Raw genomic sequence first — 20,462 nt, 5'->3', positions numbered from 1 at the left:
TGTACCTACGTGGCACAAGTAAAAAATTACAAGTTTTTTTACGCTGATCGCGACGTACGCCGTTGGTCTTACTTTAGGTCAGAGAACTAAATTTATTTATCTAGAGCGAAGGCGTTGGATCAAAAGTGGTGGTTCAATGAAAAATGATTGATGAAGTTTTACTCTGCGAGATAATATATATATTTCTTTTATTTAAAACAAAAAATGATGAATGAGATCACGTCAGTTGAAGAGAAAAAGAAAAGAAGAAAAATAATAATAGAATTTACAAAGGTTTACTGTTATGATGTCGCAAGAGAAAAAGAAAAATAATAAGAATTTACAAAAATATACTATCATTCTGTCGTATGTAAGAGTATATGCATGGGTATATATGTGTGGATGCGAGGCTGTAGAGAAGTTACACGAAGGGGCTATTTTGGTGATATTTCTCAAGACTAAATGATCCTTCTTGTTAAAATAGCGAATACATAGCAAAGGGAAAAAAGACAAACGAATGAATTGGTTTGATAATTGTAAAAGATACTTATTGGTGTTGGCCCCTGTAAACGAATTATGTAAGTAAAGATTGCTGGTGCGGCTAGGAATGGCTGCGATGAATGTTGAACCTCTCTCGCTTTATAAACTCGCTTAATTCGCGTATTAAGTGAATTTGCTAGGTAATAATCGAGCCACGAAAAATGATGAATTTACTAATATAGAATACGCGACAAAATCGAAAAGAAATGAACTGGAGTTAAATATAGTTCTTGAGCGTCCGGAAGATGAAAAAGAAGTAGTGCCTTTTTAAAATTTCTGGGGAACTGAATAGGTCCGGAGACTAGGAGTTTTCGGCAATAAACAATTATTGGATTTGTTAGGAATAATGAGGGCGAAGTGAGGAAAATAAAAAAAGATATCTTAGTGCTAAGTTTGGCGGTATCTTAGATTGAATATTAGTAAAATTATAAAAGTTTTGTTTTTATTGTGTTTAACAATGGGTTATCATTTTATGAGCTCAGATTCTTGAGTTAGATTTTAAATGATTAAATGTGCGAGCTCTCTGGTTTAAAAATATTGTTTTAGTAATTTATCGCATGAGATTTTGAAGATATTACAGATATGCTCGTGAGCGCAACTGTCACGCTCGCGCTTGCGAGATCCGTATGTACCTACGTGGCACAAGTAAAAAATTACAAGTTTTTTTACGCTAATCGCGACGTACGCCGTTGGTCTTACTTTAGGTCAGAGAACTGAATTTCTTTATCTAGAGCGAAGGCGTTGGATCAAAAGTGATGGTTCAATGAAAATTTTAGATTTTAGATTACATCTAACAAAGAGTTCTTCCCGTTTGTGATTGTTCTGACGTAATTCGAAAGAAAATTATTTAAGAGAATTATTTATTATATTGTCTATCTCGAAAGGTGAAATACATGTTTAAAGTCTATTGTTTCATCAATATTTTCTATTCCTGTTCGTCACATGTATCTTTCCTTTATCGTGGGATTTCAGTTTTAGTCCGAGATATTAGGATTACAGTTTAGTCATATAGTATAGACGTAAATACAATAAAAATATAGTATTCATAAAACAATTATTTATTTCTGAAAAACTAAATGTTTTAAGTAAATTAGCGCATCAATATGAAAATGGACTCACTAAACTGAATATATATGCGATACGGCAATATTTACGAGAGTATTTTTCCAATAATAAAAAACGAGATGCATATGAATTTCTTACTCTTAGCTCTTCTTAGCTCTTAGCTCTTCTTATTTCTTAGTTCTTTGTACATAATATGATTATAAGAAATTTATTGGAGGTATTATAATTTATAAGGTAAATATTATAAGTCGATGCAAATCTTGCGATAATACAAAATATACTACAAATAATAATATAATTATTTCAATTCCTATTAACAATTTTAAGGAGAGAAGTTACAAATTTCAAGATTTGATAAATGTTACATATTGGTAGCAATCGTTTAATTAATCACATGTGAACATTGTGCAGAAAATAACATGTTACTTAAAAATGAATTTAGACTCAAAAAATAATTGTTATACGTATATTATTTCTATTATAGGATAGTAAATTAGTAAAAATACATACAATTAATTTATGCGCCGTTCCAACAACTAAAGTATTAATAGCTGGCCAGTTTTATAAAGTCATGAATGCTATATTTCATATGGATCAAGTATCGATAATGATCATTATACAAATATATATAGAGAGGAAAGTTCTAATATTTAGATTGAAGTTGATGATACGCAAATTCAAAAAAGACCATGGCCAAGAGGTGCTAAAGATATTTATGTGCTTTTCTTGAAGAAGATTGATAAATAATAAGTAATACACACACACACACACACACATATATATATATAAATAAATAACATACTGTTTTGTAACAACATCAGTAAAGAAGACCGTCGTATATGTGTAAGTTTTTGGAAAATTAAAATAGTTTTTATGGTCTTTTTTACGGAACGACTGCTGGGACGCGTTAAAATTACACAAAGTCCGCGCAGGATATAACACTAATCATAGATTAGTTTTCGAGGCTACTTTCACTCCATTCCTAAGTCAATGCGTATTAGATATTATAATAATTATATGTGTCTACGAAAAAGACTTTTCTGCGATTCATATATATTATACTTAATGGATACTGCTTTAGATTGATAACTCGCTAATAACCTTCGATTTTTAACATACATCAATCGTTCAGCTAAACGAATTTAACGTGAATAATTGCATATGCTAATCGAGAGTTGTGTTAATAATTATATTAATGGCATGTCAACTACTAGTCACATCAATCAATTGCGATGCATATACGCGAACGAAACGCCTGATTTCCCAAACATTCAGCTACTCTTCTCAGGCGCCTCGGGTCAGACTCCGGAATTGGCGTCTTACGTGACGAAGACATCGAGCCACGCATCATCACTGAGTTCTACAACAATGGCTGCATTCAGTAGACTCAACAGTTGCACAACAGTTGAGTAATTTGTCAATGTAATTGGTCTAGATTTAGGGATCTAATAGCAAGAACCAATAATCGTTGATTGCTCACTGAGCGCTTTTTCTACTGAATGCGCCCAATATGACAGACAAGCAGACTTTCGAGTTTCACGTGATTCTTCTTAAATCACATAGCAGAGGACACATCGAGCTCAAATCCCGAACGATCCCGATAAGGCTCCCGAAATAGCCACCAATTACTTCGACGATCCTCGCGATCTACAAGTTCTAGTATGCCACATCACACGAGCTTTCACACCACCAAAATCATACACAAGATGCGTAAAATTATACGCAAATAAATAGAGACTAATGAATTACGTTGATCTTACGTGGAGAAAATGAATTGCACAGCTATTGCGTTATTAATGTGTTAGTAGTTGTGTTAATAGGCATTTTACTTAAGCTGCATAGAAAACTGTTATTACTATGTAACTATTATATAATACTTAATACTCGATTAGCATATGCAATTATTTACCTTATTATGTAATTGCTAACACAATTCTCGATTAACATATTCAGTTACTTATCTTAGATTCGTTTGGTCGAGCGATCAATGTATGTCAAAAGTCGGAGATTATCAGTGAATTATCAATCTAGAGCGGTATTCATTAAGCATAATAACAAGCGTGTTTCACATCTGAAAATACGAAATCTAGTAAAGGCAAAGCTAGAATTTTATACCAGGCGCATATTTATTCCGGGACGAGCGAAGACGCTAGGATCAAGCCACATTCAACCAATCCTTCTTTATCATATCCGACGCCTTCTCTGCGATCATAATCACCGGTACGTTAGTATTACCAGAGACGATAGTCGGCATTATCGATGCGTCGACCACTCGCAATCCCGTGACACCGTGCACCCTTAATCTGGCATCGACTACGGCCTGACTGTCGCTAATCGGGCCCATCTTGCAAGTGCCGCTCAGATGGTAAATCGATGCTGTCAAGTGACGTGCATAGCACGCCCAGTATTCGTCCGAGGAGCTGTCGTACTGCGAGCAACCTTGAACCATGTTAGGATTAGGTCGCGCGTTTATCTCCCGCATGACTTGAGTGCAACTCACTCTCTCCACAAATCTCACGCCCTCCACCTAAAATCAACGTAATTCATTAGTTCCTATTTCCTTGCGTATGATTTCACACGTTGGTGGTGTGAGAGCACGTGTAATGTGGCATACCAGAACTTGTAGATCGCGAGGATCGTCGAAGTAATTGAGAACTATTTCGGGAGCCTTATCGGGATCATTAGATTTGAGCTTGATGTGTCCTCTGCTATGTGGTCTAAGGAGAATCACGTGAAACTCGAAAGTCTGGTTGTCTGTCATATTGTTGTAGAAGTCAGTGATGATGCGCGGCTCGATGTCTTCATCACGTAAGACGCCAATTCCGGAGTCTGACAAACCCGAGGCGCCTGAGAAGAGTAGCTGAATGTCTGGGAAATCGGACGTTTCGTTCGCATATCTGCATCGCAATTGATTGATGTAATCAATAGTTGATCTGATCTGACTCGATTAAATTCTTTCTGATCTTGATACAAAGATCTTAATGTAAAGATAGTTAAGCCGAAACTTGAATTTAGGAAAGTCTCGCTTACTTGGTGTTAATGAATGCCATTCCCGCGCCAATGAGACCCATGTAGAGCGGGCCGGAATTATTCTCTATCATTTGCTGCAGAGTATCCGTCGACGCGAGTCGATATAGTCTCAAGGTGAAGTCATCCGGATCCGGGATATCGGGCGGAGGATCGACCATGTAAAGTAACTCGATCCCCACGTGATCTTGAAGATTCTTTCCTACGCCAGCTGCGTGATGTACGACGGGGATCTTCATTTCTTCGAGATGATTCCGCGGTCCGATGCCCGACAGCAACAGCAACTGCGGCGATTGTATCACACCCGCGGATAGAATAATCTCGCGTCTCGCATGAACTACAAAACGTCTCATACTTCTGCGAAATTGCACCCCATACGCTATTTTCGATATGCCATCTGCAAATATAAATAGAAAGATACTTTGAAGTAGCTTATTTTAATTAGAGAATTGTTTTGATAAAAATGCCGAATAGGGGACCAACTTCCAACGATATTGATATACAGGGTGTCTCACACTCTCCTCCGGACATTTTGTGGGGACGTAGAACAGGTTGAACGTAAAAATCCTATACCGTTTTGCGATATTCGCAATAATTATCGAGATATTAATTGTAGAAAATTTGTGAATGATCATGCAGGATATGGTAAATGAGTTATAATAGCGACGACTGCTGTCGTGTATACTTTAGGTCAAATTGAACAAAAAAGTCCTCTACTATTTTCCAAATAATCACATAGATTTTTAATTATTAATTAAAGAAGATTATTGCACGATTTTGCGTGATAATGCACTCATTTTCTTTAATTAATAATTAAAAATCTATGAAATTATTTGCGAAATGGTAGAGGACTTTTTTGTTCAATTTGACCTAAAATAAAAGTACACGACGGCAGTCGTCGCTACTATAACTCATTTACCATATCCTGCATGATCATTCACAAATTTTCTACAATTAATATCTCGATAATTATTGCGAATATCGCAAAACGGTACAGGACTTTTATGTTCACATCAACCCATTCTACGTCCCCACAAAATGCCCGGAGGAGAGTGTGAGACACCTTGTATATTGATATATATTATAGAATTGACCGTCCTGAGTCACAATAAAAAGTTTTTAGCCGTCGCTCGTTGTTCGTTAAAAATTAAATATTTATATTTTAGTACACACACGCACGCACTCGAATATCAACATTTCTATGAAATAGACAGGATAAGAGAATTAGAATTAATATCAATCAATCTCTCTCTCTCTCTCGATAGAGTTAATATCAAATCATTTCCTAAACTAGGAAGCTAAAAGCATGATAGAATCCAAACCATTTCTCACGAGGATCTTTTCCACCAACGATTCCAAGCTGACGTGTAGATTCTTCCTCTTCGAGGCAGGTCGGATGAAAGCCTTGGCGGTGCTACATCGCAGTCCGTTCCTTATGGTACCATAGGAGTACGTGAATCCAGTTTGATTTTCCCCGTTTATATCGCGTATCTCGTATCCCAACTCCTTGCCGGAACGAACGATGTAGTCGATAACCGGTGGAACATGTTTGAAATGTTCTACCGTCAAGTATCCGCCCCTTTGATGGTACGGCGAGTCATGGAGGTCCTTAACTCTGGCGTCTTCGGACAGCTTGAAATACGGCAGAACACTCTCATAATCCCATCCGGTGTTACCGAGTGCTGCCCAGGAATCGTAATCCCTTTTGTTACCGCGAACGTAAAGCATCGCGTTTAGCACGCTGGTACCACCTAGCACCTTGAGAATCGATCGTTATGGTTTAGCTTGGACGTATCTGTGATATTTTGTCACACACGTGTGACTGAAAAGTGATGTACGAGCGAACGAGATACAAACCCTCGCCTAAAGTACCTTGCCACGTGGACATCTGCACTGATGATTCCGCATCGCCAAGCAGTAGTTGGACGACGGTTCCGCTTGGAAGGCCCAGTCTAGAAACGTGCGCTGCAGAATCGGCATAGTCAACGGCATGTCAACCAAGACTATTTCGTCGACGCCGGCTTCGAGCAACAGCACGGTGGAATCTTGGTCCTCCGACAAGCGACTAGCCAACACAGACCCGGCCGATCCTCCGCCGACTATCACGTAATCGTATTCGGTCAGCAAGTCCCGCGTCGGCACCGATTGCACACGGTTCTGCTCGTCGAGGATGTCCGGACGTAGATGGACGATGAGGTACCATAACGTCGCGACGAAGAGCCGCTCCGTCCGGAACGAGGACAGCATACGTGCCACAGTCAGGCGAGCCATTGCCGAATTTGAGACTTCTAGCCGTCTCGACTTTCAAATCGCACGATTAACTAAACTGAATTTCCTCTCGAAGAACGTTACCGTCATTCAGACGAAACTCTTTCTTTTTTGTCAGAAAGTTCATTTCAAGTCGACGGTTTCACATACTGCTACTGTTGTCACATTGCACGCACCTTTTATATATTGATGCAACGCACGTGAAATATTAAAACAGGCCAAGCTATGCGTTTTCATGTTCGTGTGTCAGCATTTTTAATTTCTTCAGAAATGCTCATACGTGCATTTAACGTTAACGGTCAACTTATTATTTCCATTAAAAAAAAAAAAAGAAATCCTTTGAATGCATGTTGAACCGTCCGGTTTTTCACCATTTAACGTTGTTTAATTAAAAAATCAACTGTTTACGTATAATTCACGCAGATATGATTTCTTAAACTCGCGTGCTTCGGCTGATATTCAGTGAAATTGAAATTGATGCAATAACAAATAGTCGTACAAAACTGACTTCCAATAAAACAAATCGTAAAAATCGGCAATTTTGTTTAAAAAATATATATAAAAGGGCTAATTTGAGTTTAAGCACAGACGTAACAGTGCTATTATATAATATAGATAAAGCCTTCCTTATGTTAGGAAACAGAGAAATCCTTTATTGAATATAACATAAATCATCAAACGTTTCGGCTCAATCGTGAACCCTTTTCAGTGATAATTACAATAAAATAAAATTACTCAAGGATTGTACAGAAAGTATTACAAAACGATGGTATCGTGACTCGGGCGAAACAAACAGATCTCAATGTTCTTCTTGACATTACAATCAACAAAAACGTTAAGAAAACAGTAATTTTACAGTAGATAATTTGATCCAAAAATTATGATGTGTCTGTCATAACTTTAAACATTAAAAAATCCCAAAAAAATAAAAATAAGTAAGAATTGTAATATCAATATATAAAAATAAATATTTAAATTATAAATTACCTCAAATAAAAGTAAGCTACTATAGAAATGTGAAACGTTCTTGTCGACGCGAATGTCACCAAGTCAGAGCAATACGAATAATAACAAATTTATATACATTAGCATAAGATATCGAAGCGGTAAACAGCGTGGAAGAGAAGGAAAACAAAAACGAGAGACTATCATAATAAGCCGCAGTAGCTGTCGCCCAGATACTCTGTGTCCTTCTGTGAATTCAATCCATGCCTTTGGAATTTAATGTAAATCATCTCTGCAATCAGGCGTTTCAAGTAAAAACGTTTTTCATGCAAAACCTTGACATGTTCCCAGTCAAAATCGTGATCCTCCTTGATTCGGTATTCCTGTACAACCGTCAGTTTCCTTAGTAAATTCTTTGGGATTCTCCTATACTCGGCAATACGTGTGGAGAGTCTTCTGCTGGTTTGTCCAACATATGTAGCCTCACAATTACCGCATTCCAACTTATAAACAACGTTATTATGGTAACCAAGAGGAAGCCCGTCTTTATGCACTTGTATCAATCCCAATAATCTGTTAGCGCAAGAATAAGCAATACTAGTACTATCATTTTTGAAAATCTTTGTCAGCTGTGCGAAATCATACCAAAAAACGGTATAATAAAGAATTTTTTCTTATTTATAGCAGAAACAGTCAAATTTGATTTTTCATTCTCAACATCCAGTTCACGTCTCACAATCAGAGTATTTAATCTACGTTTAATAATTTTAAAAATTAAGTCAATTGGATAATTATTATTAATAAGCGTCAAAATGATGAAATCCAGATTTTTCTTATGAAATGAAGGATGACTAAGATAAAACATCCTATCAACTGAAGCATAAATAGTCCCAATTTTGTGTTGAGAAGGGTGGAAAGATAAAAAGTTCAGGTATCAATCAGAAAACGTAGGTATATAATACCAGTCGAAAATAATAGTGTTATTCTGTATTAAAAGAGTCGTGTCTAAAAAATTAAATTTGTCACCTCCAATTTCGATTGTAAACTGTAAACGCGGGTGGAATGAATCTATTTCCTAACATAAAGAAGGCTTTATCTATATGATATAATAGCACTATTACATCTGTGCTTGAACTCAAATTAGCCCTTTTATATATATTTTTTAAATTTAATTTTTTTGAGTTCTTTGTTCGGTTTTTAAATATGTTTCTAAACGGCAATTTTATTTTTGCCCAAATCCTCATTTTTCTTATTATATTCCATTATCTCTTAGAAAACAATATCTATCTCTAATCAATATCTATCGCGAAATATAATGTAAATAATTTATTGTGTCACATTATAAGTACGAAAACTTATACATATATATGTACATTCTGACACTTCCGGTTGTATCTGAAAAGCTCGCGAGATCATCTGGTTTAAAGTCAAAGTTCAAAGTCCTTTCATAACGTATCGGTAACATTATCACTCTGGTTATTCTACACGTGTCGTCTTTCGTGTATCGCAGTTGATCACGCGCTGTTAATTATCGTTCACTAAATTCGGGCCCGTGCTTCCGCTTCAACCAATACTCCTTTATCATGTCGGCACCTTTTTCACCAATCATAATGGTAGGCACATTCGTGTTTCCGCTCACGATATTCGGCATGATCGAGGCGTCGATCACGCGCAACCCGGCCACGCCATACACTCTGAGCTGCGGGTCTACCACTGCATCGGGATCCCAGTAAGGACCCATTTTGCACGTCCCAACGGGGTGATAAACCGTGGCACTGTAATATCTGATCATACATTCCCAGTAAGCATCGGTGTACATGAGAATATGCTTGCATCCTGGAAACTGTTTCGAGTTCAGCTCACTACCGAATCGTCGGAAGGCGGCTGTTCTACTCAAAGCCACGCTGATCTTCACCCCTTCGACCAACGTGGCTATATCCTCGGGCTCCTTGAAGTAGTTTGGATAGATAAGAGGATGGTCAAACGGGTTCTTGCTGCGCAGCTTGATGACACCGCGACTTTTAGGCCGCAGCAGCATGGGAAGTATGCTCCACGTATCCATGTCGTTGATCGGTCCATAGACACTGTCGTAGAACTGCTTCGTGAGTCCGTGCACCTTACGCAGCTGTGTGCCACCGTCCGAATTGGTCGAACCGGAGATGAAGTGTAATTCGATATCAGGAAAGTCCAGCGACGTGTTCGCGTATTTAGTATTGACGAAAGCGAGACCCTCGACGCCACCCAACACCGTCAGGGGCCCATCGCCCATAACGGCGTACTGTATCACCGTCTGAGGATTCTCCAGACGCTTCTGCACCATGGAGATCTCTTGATTCACCATAAACGTGAGTCCGCCTAAGCTTATGTGATCTTGAAGATTATGACCAACCTAGAAGCAGAAAGGTAGTGTAGGTAATGCAAACAAGCTTACATTAGTATGACAATGCAGAGAAACTTATGGATAGAAATGTATAATAGCTGATAATAGAAGACAGAAGTACACAAAGAATGAAGGAAGAAGAGGAGAAGAAATGAAGAAAGATTTCGTTATCGGATGAGAGAAGGAAATAGAATAAAGATATACGGGAAAAAGATGACACAAAAACTAGTGAGACAAAATTACTGTGCAAATGAACAAAAAATAAGAGGAAAAATATAGAAAGATATCCTTCTTGGCGATGTAAGTTGAAGGAGATATGTAAGAAGTGAAAAAAAGGCAGATGAATCACTTTATAAAGTTAATACGAAGTATAGAGTAAAGTAGTGAAACTAATAAGATATGAATGAAAATTGCGGGAAAAGAGAATGAAGAGAAAGTAAAGAGAACAATTCTATCTTTAGTTGAATAGGAAGAAAAAAGAAAAAAAAGATAAGTGTATGCAGTTGAAGGGAAGAGAACAGAGTTGGAATGTTGTTGTTATGAGGACAACATGGTACTTGTTGAATGAAATAGAAAAGTTTAATTAAAAATAACAGATAGGAAAGAAGGTATAAGTAAAATAATGGTTAAGATTAAGAAGGTTGTAAAAGGACATTATAAGGACATCTTTTAACGAGAACGATATTGTAAAGTCAATTAGAGAGAGGCAATGTAACTATAAAGATACTAGATAGGTAGAAATAAGGAATGGATCGATGTGTGTGGTTAAGGAATATAATTGTAAATCAAATCCCCTTCTTGGTTATGCAAGCTGAAGGAAATATGTTGATATTGATACTGACTAGAGAGAATGAGAATCCTAAAACTCGCACGCTCACATTAGAATCCTGGATCACGGGGATCCCGAGTTCTTGCAGATGCTTCTTCGGCCCGATTCCGGATAACATCAACAACTGAGGCGAGTTTATCGTACCGCCGGATATGATCACTTCCTTATTTGCGCGTATACGAAACATCTTGCCGTCCCTGACGAACTCCACGCCGTAAACGCGCTTGGACTTGGGATGCACCAACACCTTGGTTGCGTGCGCTTGTAACGCTACGTGCAGGTTCTTCCTGAGCCGTACCGGCCTGAGAAAGGCCTTCGCGGTTGAACAACGGCTGCCGCGCCTGATGGTGCCCTGTGCGATCATAAAGCCAGTCTGACACTCGCCGTTGATGTCGCGATTCTCGTAGCCCATCTCTTGTCCGGCTTGGACGAAAGCCGCCGCTAGAGGTGTATGCCAAGGTGCCTCCTGCACTGTCAAGTGTCCGCCCTCTGCGTGATACGACGTGCCTACCAGATATGGATTTTTGTTGTCTTCAGACTTTTTGAAGTAGTGCAGGACTTGCTGCGATCCCCAACCGGGATTGCCCTGCTGTTCCCACAAATCGTAATCTCGTTTATTCCCACGCAAGTAAAGCATATAATTCAAGACCGACGAGCCTCCGATCACTTTGCCCCTTGGCCAGTTGCACTGGTTATTTATCATCGCTGAAAAGGATAAAACTCATGATAACAATATTACCTACTACTTTGCTCTCCGTGTTCGTCACCCATAATCTCTGCATCACACTGTCGTAATTGTAAATAATGATAAATTATAATATAATAAAATTTTATAATTTAACGTAATAGCAAGTCAGGTAAAAAAATCACTGTGACAGACACCTAGGCAGGCACCGGACTGCGGCTCTGTCTTGTATTGCCAGTCCAATTGGCTGAGCTGAAGGTAGCCAGCGAGCAAAGGCACATCGGAAATCTCCGTCTCGTCACCGCCAGCTTCCAACAACAGCACGTTCCAGTTCTCGATCTCGGACAGACGATTCGCTACCACGGCGCCTGAGTAGAGGAAGACAAGTGTGTGTCAAAGTGTCGTCAATAGGGAAAGTTTCATGCGGGCGTACCTGCCGAGCCTCCGCCTATTACTATGAAATCGTACGAGTGTAACAGCACTTCCGACGGCACGTTGATCGGCGGCGCTTCATTGTCTAGAACTTCGTAGTGGAAGTAGACGAGTGCCGCGGCGAGAACCGGGAAGAACCAAGAGAGCCCGGTGGAGGCCGAGGTTAAACCCCCTACCAGAACGCTCTCGATACCCATTTTAACTTTCTCAAGTTCTCAAGCTTCCTCTTCGGCGTAGAATCTAGAGCACATGTGCAAATTGGAAACGATTATCTTATTATATGCCACACTGGAAAACCTATTTGATCAAATGAACCAATATTTAATTGAATCAACTAAATCTCTTGTTTGAATATGAGCAAACAAATGTTTTAGTTGATGCAACATATAAGCTCAATTGCAAAATTTAATAATACTCACAACTTGCGATTTTCAACTAAACGGTATTTAATTCAAGCACAATTATTTGAAATGCGGTGAGATAGACGAGTTTGTCTTTGCAGCAAACAAATTTCATTGTAACAAATAAATACAAACAAAAATTTTGCTTAGTGTAACATTTCACTTCTTTCTAGTAATATACTTTTTCAATTAAATACACAATTTACAATTAAATAAACAATTAAACAAATAAACAAATATACAATAAATTTACAATTAAATACACAAAAATAACAAATTCAGTAAAAAATGATTTAAACAAGAAATATTGTTTAATTCAACCGAATAAGTTTCTTAGTATGCACTATCCTGATTTCGGACAACTGAGATATTCGATACGTCTTGTTTGTATTAGTTTGTAATTTACCAATCTATCGCGCTGCTAAATTTTTACGCTGAATTAATTGACACTCTTCTCCGCGACAAATTGAAAAGCTTCCGGGGAATCATCGATCCGGCGCACTGTACTGTCAAAAGTTAACTCGATAGTCCGCTGGCCATTATATAGAAATCGCCAAGAAGACACCCACGTGGCATCCGTGGTTTGCGCAATTTTAATGTGAAGAGAATATCAATTGCTCGTGAAACTTTCAGCTGTTAGTACATCAGCTCACGATATATCTCGTGCTTGAACTGTACGTTGAGGTCGGTTCGTAACGTATTTCACTTGTACGTTTCCTTGTACTGACGATGAATACCGAAATAAAAGCATGTCAAAATGCGGGAAAGAAATAACATTTCTGCGTTAAAAAGACTTTGATACGATTGTAACTGCACACTAGTGCAATAATGAAAAAAAAAGTATACTTGTTTCACTCTAATTTATTGCAGTAGAGGTCCTCGAAAATGAACAAACCTAAATGCTGCTTGTCGATTATAGTCCGACTGCAATTTCCTACAATAGTCTGGTTTAGATAGAAATCTTAGAGGAATATTGTAAATATATAAAGCATTTCCTTTTCAATCTTGTTCACTCTCTTTACATATTTAATCCTCTCTTTACATATTCACTATTAATGGTTGAATTAAATAAGAGATGTATATATCTTGAAAATCTATTGAAAACCGTTTTATCTCTCTCTCAAGTTCTGTTAACTTACTTCTCTCACGCACAGCGCGCCGGATCGATGTTCCCCGAAAGCTCTTCAATTTGTCGCGGAGAAGAGTGTCAATTAATTCAGTGTAAAAATTTAGCAGCGCGATAGATTGGTAAATTACAAACTAATACAAACAAGACGTATCGAATATTTCGGTTGTCCGAAATTAGGATAGTGTACACTAAGAAACTTATTAATATAACTCACGCGTTCTCGATGCAATGTAAAAGTCCTGAAGCATCAAAGCAGACTGCTCGCATTCTGAACGTCTTCCTGAAGTCGCTGAGTACCTCAGCGACTAAAAACGATCACTCGAAAAAGTAATTATTTCCATTGTCATCGCCGTGCGTCATTGCCGGGAAACTCAAAGAAATCGCGAGTCAAGACCTAAAAACCGGCAACGAATCCGGTAAATGTCTTTACTTTTAATATTTTCTAATCTCCAGACAAATAATCGTCAGAAATTGCGAAGAGACTGTATCAATTCTGCAAATAAGAATGGAAGAAAATTATGAAGCATTGCTCGTATCAATTTGAGTTAAATAAACGAGTACCTAACACGAGCTAAACGATTTGAAAAGGAAAGCTGGTTCGTCTATTTCCTGGTACACGGTGAGGAATGTGCATTCTAAAAGTTTCCAGCGCATCACGAAGTATCCTGATGCTATATAATGTTTTGAATTATCCAAAAGATAATTTATCTTCATCAATTTAATTTATTATCCACTTTTCTCGATGTAATCTTTAATTCACTATTAATGGTTGAATTAAACAGGAAGTGTATATATTTTGAAGATCTATTGAAAATCATATTTATCTCTTCCTCAAGTTCTGTTAACTTTCTTCTCTTACGCGTTCTCGATGCACTGTAAAATCCCTGAAGCATCGAAACAGATTTCTCGCACTCTGAACGGCTTCCTGAAGTCGCTGAGTACCTTAGCGACTAAAAACGATCACTCAAACAATATTTTCCGTCGCGAAACCGTGCGTCATCGTCGGGGAACCCAAAGAAATCGCGAGTCAAGACCTAAGAGCCGGCAATGAATGATATTATTTGTAACACAGTGTAACACTGACCGTGGCCTTGCTCCTACCTTAACTACCTGCGTACTGTCATCCACAGGACCGGTGTCTCATTGAAATAGCGTATAAGCCGCACACACGAATAGATTTCCGTGCTCTTTAGTCCTGCTATCGCGGCACATAACGGTCATTGACTCGCCTCTCTCTTCTTCCTTCGGGTATTTCTCTTTGTCCAGGCCGGCGAGCCGGTCTCCCATCTCCAACACGCGCCTTGTCCCGTTCTCCGTTATTCCCCGCCCGTCTTCCTCGAGGAACGCGGTCTCCAGCTGGAAAGTGACGTGCGCGGCATCAGAGTGAGGAGACCTAGTTGTCGACCAGCAAGAATAATCCGAGGGAAGTCCGAGTGCTCGCGGCAGAAAACGCTTTACAATTATCGGAAAACTTGTTTTGTCAGAGGAGAGGAAGGAAAATACTCAGTTTCTCTTGATTTTCGGCGGTGAGCCTCGTGCAAGTGCGCGAAATGAGTCCGCGATTTTTTTTCAAGCGCTAGGCGATAAAAATCTCATCCCCTTAGTTACAATGTGATAGCGGCTGGAAAAATTAGGACGGACGGTTTTTTTTTAATCACCGATCGTACGTTACGTGACGCATCTCACGTTCACCGGCGATGCGGGCAGCTCATGACGTCACTCGCAGTAGCCTTACGGTAAAGAGTTACCCGTGTGCCCCATCGGGACGACCTACTTATCGTTGCAACATGAACGCATATCTAACGATCGCGGAATTACAAATTGATTGATAACATTGTAGTTACATGTATTTAAGAAATTATGTTTGTAAATACATTTACAACGTAAAATAAAGGAATATCAGGAAATAATTGATTGGAACAGATTGGCCAGTTAATTGTACGTATTACAATAAAATTGTGTAAAAGCTCTTAAGGGGATGCTGAAGCTAAAAACTTTACCGACAGAATACTGACATTTTTCTGCAAAGTTTACGTCGTATTGGTTACACAGAATTACAAATGCTTTTACGCAATGAAGGTACGTGCAAAAATAAATAGGAGCATTGCTCGATATGTATCGAAAACGAACAAAAAGTTTTTAATGTAAAATCTCAAGCTGTCAGTTAGCGTAATATTTGCCTAATCCAAAAGTTTCGCAGCTTGTACACACCGAAAGTGTGGATGCTCCAAACAGAAAAATTTTGAAGAACATTGCTTCGCATCTGTATTTGGAAGCTTAAAAATATCGAAAAAGTTTGCAGAAAGATTTCTACACATATATGATTAGGTTTTCCGTTGAGTATCGTAAAACAAAGCAACATTCATGTAAGTTCTATATGTACAAGAAATATGAAAAGGATAGCGTGATTATGTTAGTGACGATCATATCTGCATTATCGACATTGTTCGAGTTCGTCATTGACTCTATCATCCCCTTAAAGATCCTTGATTATCTGAAGCAAATTATGAAGTAAAGTAGCATTTTTTTAGCGAGATGTGTCGTTAAATTTAACACACCCGCTCGTATTGGTCGTGAATTAATTAGACGTGGTTTCAGCGTAAATCTTGATGTTGAAACAAGACTTTCTGGCGAGAAAACGTACGATAACATTTTTGTCTGCAATTTTAGGAGGATGCTGCGGCTCCATGAGGAAAAGGACCATCGTGGGCGGTTACGCGTTTACCTGGTGGTTCGTCACTGACGTGCAACGGCTTTCGCTGGAGGTGATGACTCTGAATCCGGTGTGCGAGAGCGTGGAGACCGCGCAGGGTGTTCCGCTGACGGTTACTGGGGTGGCGCAATGCAAGATCATGAAGGCAGATGAGTTGTTGCATACTGCCAGCGAACAGTTCCTCGGGAAAAGCGTGCACGAAATCAAATCCACGATCCTGTCCACTTTGGAAGGTCACCTCCGAGCTATACTAGGTACGTCTGATCGTCGTTAAAGTCACAGTCAGCCGGTCTTCCGTTTGGAGAACGCGAGAAAAAGGCAGGACGACCTTGAGACTTTGGTAATAGGATATGACTTAATTGGTTAGGCGAAAATTTCTCGAAAAGTGGAGGGGATAATGTTGATACCAAGGGAAATCTCTACACGATATAATTTAAAGGCCAGTAGCCCTATTCTGTAGCTCGTTATTGGAGTTAACGACAGTTTCGTTATCGTTGCGCAGCTTTTGTATACCGTTGAAAAGCTGCGCAATGATAACGAAACTGTCGTTAACTCCAATAACGAGTTACAGAATCCCAGTACAGGGCTCTTATTCTTGAAGTAGTTGCGTATACGTAAATTTTACTGCGCAGTTTTAATCATATTATAGTTTTAATCATAAATAGCTGCGCAATGAAAATCACGTATATGCAGAAATTTCAAGAATATGGGCCCTGTTCTTTGTAACTGCACTGCTGAACAACTGGTGCGATAAATTGAAGTGAGATGTAGAAGTATATGTTTGCTCACTCTAACCTTTTGCATTAGTTCAGTACAGTTACAAAGAACAGATCATTAAATTATATCGTGTAGAGCTTTTCTTTGGTACCAACATTATTCCCTCCACTTCTCGGAAAATTGTCACCTAACCGACCTAATTTTAATGAAAATTATAGAAAGCTCCTTTTTAGAATAACTAACAGTAAGAATTGAAGAGGCAAATAAGGAGTACAGCACGGATATCTTAGTGCTATTAAAACGCACGTATCGAAATTTTTCTTCGATTAACGTACGCGGCGAATATATAATAATAATAATATATAATAATAAATAATAATATATTATAATAATTATAATAATAATAAATATGTAATATATAATAATAAAATATATAATTATATATATATATATATATATATATATATATATATATATATATTATTATTATATAATTATACGCGTTTGACATGCTGGACATAATTATCCTGCCACTATTATATTAATATTATATAAAAGTAATATTAGTATTTAATAGCACTAAGACATCGGTGCTGTACTCCTTATTTGCCTCTTCAATTCTTACTGCTAATTTTAATGGAATAGAATTTAAGTTTCGGGGATTTATTAGGAGAATACGTATTCTTCAGGAACACTCTCGGTGGAGGAAGTCTATAAGGATCGAGATCAATTCGCAGCCCTGGTGCGGGAGGTCGCCGCGCCAGATGTCGGTCGCATGGGCATTGAGATTCTCTCGTTCACGATAAAGGACGTGTACGACGATGTTCAATATCTAGCATCGCTCGGCAAAGCTCAGACGGCCGCCGTTAAAAGAGACGCCGACGTGGGGGTCGCCGAGGCGAATCGAGATGCCGGGATTAGGGTACGTCTCTGTTTAAGAACATGAAATAATCCGCGCAACTTCGCTAAAGTACTTGCAAGCTCGCACGAAGAAATAAAATAAAAATCATCTGAAGGAAAAATGGAAAATCTAATTGATAATTTTCGTTTCTACTCGACAGGAAGCCGAGTGCGAGAAGTCGGCGATGGACATAAAATACAACACCGACACCAAGATAGAAGACAATGCGAGACTCTATCAGCTGCAGAAGGCCAACTTCGATCAAGAAGTGAACACAGCGGTATGTCAGTTTCTTATAAACGCGACGAAATTACAACGTGACCATTCCCGGCAAAGTTAGTCTTTAATTGTAGGGAAAACAGAAGGCAAGTGTGAGCTAAAATGCTGTGTATATTTAATGTAAATTTTTCAAATAGAGACGAATCTCCTCAAAGTCTCAAAAATCCTTTAAAATATTACTGTGTCCAAAAAGTAAGGCCAATTTAAAATTTTTTTTTTAAATCTTTATTTATTATTCCAAATCTATTTCGTCGCCTTCAAAGTAATCCACCTCAGACACAATACACTTATGCCAACGTTTTTTCCAACTCTACGGTTGGAAACCGTATTACATGATGCATATAAACCCACACTACAGTGATAGATATAAACCCACCATCTCACACTGCATTGATTCTTCGAGACCATTTCGCGAAAAATTCGACCCATATCGTTCCACAACCACCATATTCACCTGATTTAGCACCGTGTGACTTCTGGCTATTCTCTAAACTCAAAAGACCGCTCCGGGGACACCGTTTTGACTTGATTGAAAAGATACAAGCTGAATCGAAGAAAGCTTTGAAGGCCATTCCGGAAATCGACTTTAACAACTGTTTCGAGGGTTGGAAAAAATGTTGGCATAAATGTATTGTGTCTGAGGGGGATTACTTTGAAGGCGACGAAATAGATTGGAATAGTAAATAAAGATTTAAAAAAAAATTTTTAATTGGTCTTACTTTTTGGGCACAGTAGTATGTTATTATATGTTCCAATGCTATTTTTGGACCATCTTTCGACAATTTGTAACGTTTGTTACAAATTTAATAGACGCAAGGCAGATATTGCTTACATTTGACATATTTGTGAATTTGTAACCATCAAAGATCAAGTGAGAGAAAGTGATAAATGAGAGTCAGTCGTGGCTGTTGATGCGAATATATAATTATGAGAGGATAATAATGTCTGACAGCGTCAACGCATGCGTCGAATGTTTTTCTGGCTTTGAAAATATTAACATTATAGAAATAATCGAAAACAAGGTGCACAATTAAGTAGCTGAGGATTAGAAACTAATGGGACTAATGAATTATAATTATTTAAAGAATCGCGCGCGGCCTGAAAGTTAATTTACCGTTTCAAAATACAGGAAAAATATTCGGCGCGTGCGTTGACACTGTCAGACGTTATTATCCTCTCATAATTTAAATTATTTATTAATTCTAATGAACGACAAATACGACTGGTTAAAGTTCACCGGAGATTGTGAAAATGTAAAAGTACGTGCTTAGAGGATTCTTGAGAGACCTAGATTCGTCTAATCATTTATATTAAATTTACATATTAACGACGATTTCATTCATGTTTGCTTTTCATTTTTTCACGAGAGATTGAGAACATCAGAGAACCACCTCACATATCTACATACTTCAACTTTAACAATGTTTTGTCTTTATTCGTTTCTAGAAAGCCGAGGCGCAATTGGCTTACGAGCTTCAAGCGGCGAAGATAAAACAACGGATACGGAATGAGGAAATACAAATAGAGGTTGTAGAGAGGCGTAAGCAAATCGAAGTCGAGGAACAGGAGGTCCGTCGAAAGGAGCACGAGCTTCAGAGCACGGTGCGATTACCGGCCGAGGCCGAGTACTACAAGATGGGCAGAGTAGCTGAAGGAAAGAGGTGAGTGAGTCATCATCACTGTCACGCCGTTGCAAATTTTACTTAGGACTTTTCTGTGTGCGACGTCACTAAGCGCCGTGTATGCTTTAGAACTCAAACGGTGAGCGCGGCGAGAGCCGAAGCCGAGAAGATCCGACTGCTCGGAGAGGCCGAGGCTCACGCTCTGGAAGCTGTGGGTGTATCGGAGGCCGAGCGTATGCGTATGAAAGCGTCGGTTTACAAGAAGTACGGAGACGCGGCGATACTTAACATCACTTTGAACGCCTTGCCGAAGGTGAGTGACGCGCCTCCAATCCATTCGCGCTGAAATAGCGCGCGCCATTCCGCGGCATAACGACATGATATCTTCTTCTCATAGATCGCAGCCGAAGTCGCGGCGCCGTTAGCGAGAACGGAAGAGATCGTCCTTCTCGGTGGAAGCGACTCGACCACCGGGGAACTCACGCGTCTCGTAGGGCAAGTACCTCCAGCTGTACACGCATTGACTGGAGTAGATGTTTCCAAAGTAAGT

At 38.8% G+C, this 20,462-nt stretch overlaps 2 protein-coding genes across 3 annotated transcripts in view; one reads left to right on the top strand and one right to left on the bottom strand.

Annotated features, from left to right (window-relative positions):
- The window catches only part of LOC116840845 (flotillin-2), a 126,494-nt gene that overhangs the window by 102,953 nt on the left and 3,079 nt on the right, over positions 1 to 20,462 (top strand). For both annotated transcript variants that reach the window (XM_032808110.1, XM_032808112.1), the window contains exons 2-7: positions 16,351 to 16,647; positions 17,800 to 18,032; positions 18,172 to 18,291; positions 19,737 to 19,951; positions 20,042 to 20,225; positions 20,310 to 20,456. In XM_032808110.1, the coding sequence (XP_032664001.1) occupies positions 16,351 to 16,647; positions 17,800 to 18,032; positions 18,172 to 18,291; positions 19,737 to 19,951; positions 20,042 to 20,225; positions 20,310 to 20,456 (1,196 nt within the window). The remainder of the gene's footprint in view (positions 1 to 16,350; positions 16,648 to 17,799; positions 18,033 to 18,171; positions 18,292 to 19,736; positions 19,952 to 20,041; positions 20,226 to 20,309; positions 20,457 to 20,462) is intronic.
- LOC116840850 lies at positions 940 to 15,006 on the bottom strand. Its single transcript, XM_032808121.1, has 11 exons — positions 13,895 to 15,006; positions 12,152 to 12,390; positions 11,916 to 12,086; positions 11,083 to 11,738; positions 9,357 to 10,213; positions 8,160 to 8,397; positions 6,484 to 6,912; positions 5,934 to 6,369; positions 4,615 to 5,008; positions 4,199 to 4,481; positions 940 to 4,111 (listed from the first exon to the last, which is right to left on the bottom strand). Exons 2-11 carry the CDS (start codon positions 12,345 to 12,347, stop codon positions 3,740 to 3,742), a joined length of 4,032 nt encoding a protein of 1,343 aa, XP_032664012.1. The 5' UTR covers positions 12,348 to 12,390; positions 13,895 to 15,006; the 3' UTR covers positions 940 to 3,739.

This window comes from Odontomachus brunneus, unplaced genomic scaffold, assembly GCF_010583005.1.
Source record: "Odontomachus brunneus isolate Ranch 3 - 2012 unplaced genomic scaffold, Obru_v1 Obru_scaffold_012, whole genome shotgun sequence".
Lineage (NCBI taxonomy): Eukaryota > Metazoa > Arthropoda > Insecta > Hymenoptera > Formicidae > Odontomachus > Odontomachus brunneus.
The sequence above is the reverse complement of the archived record's forward strand: the minus strand, read 5'-3'. Positions and strand labels throughout refer to the sequence as shown.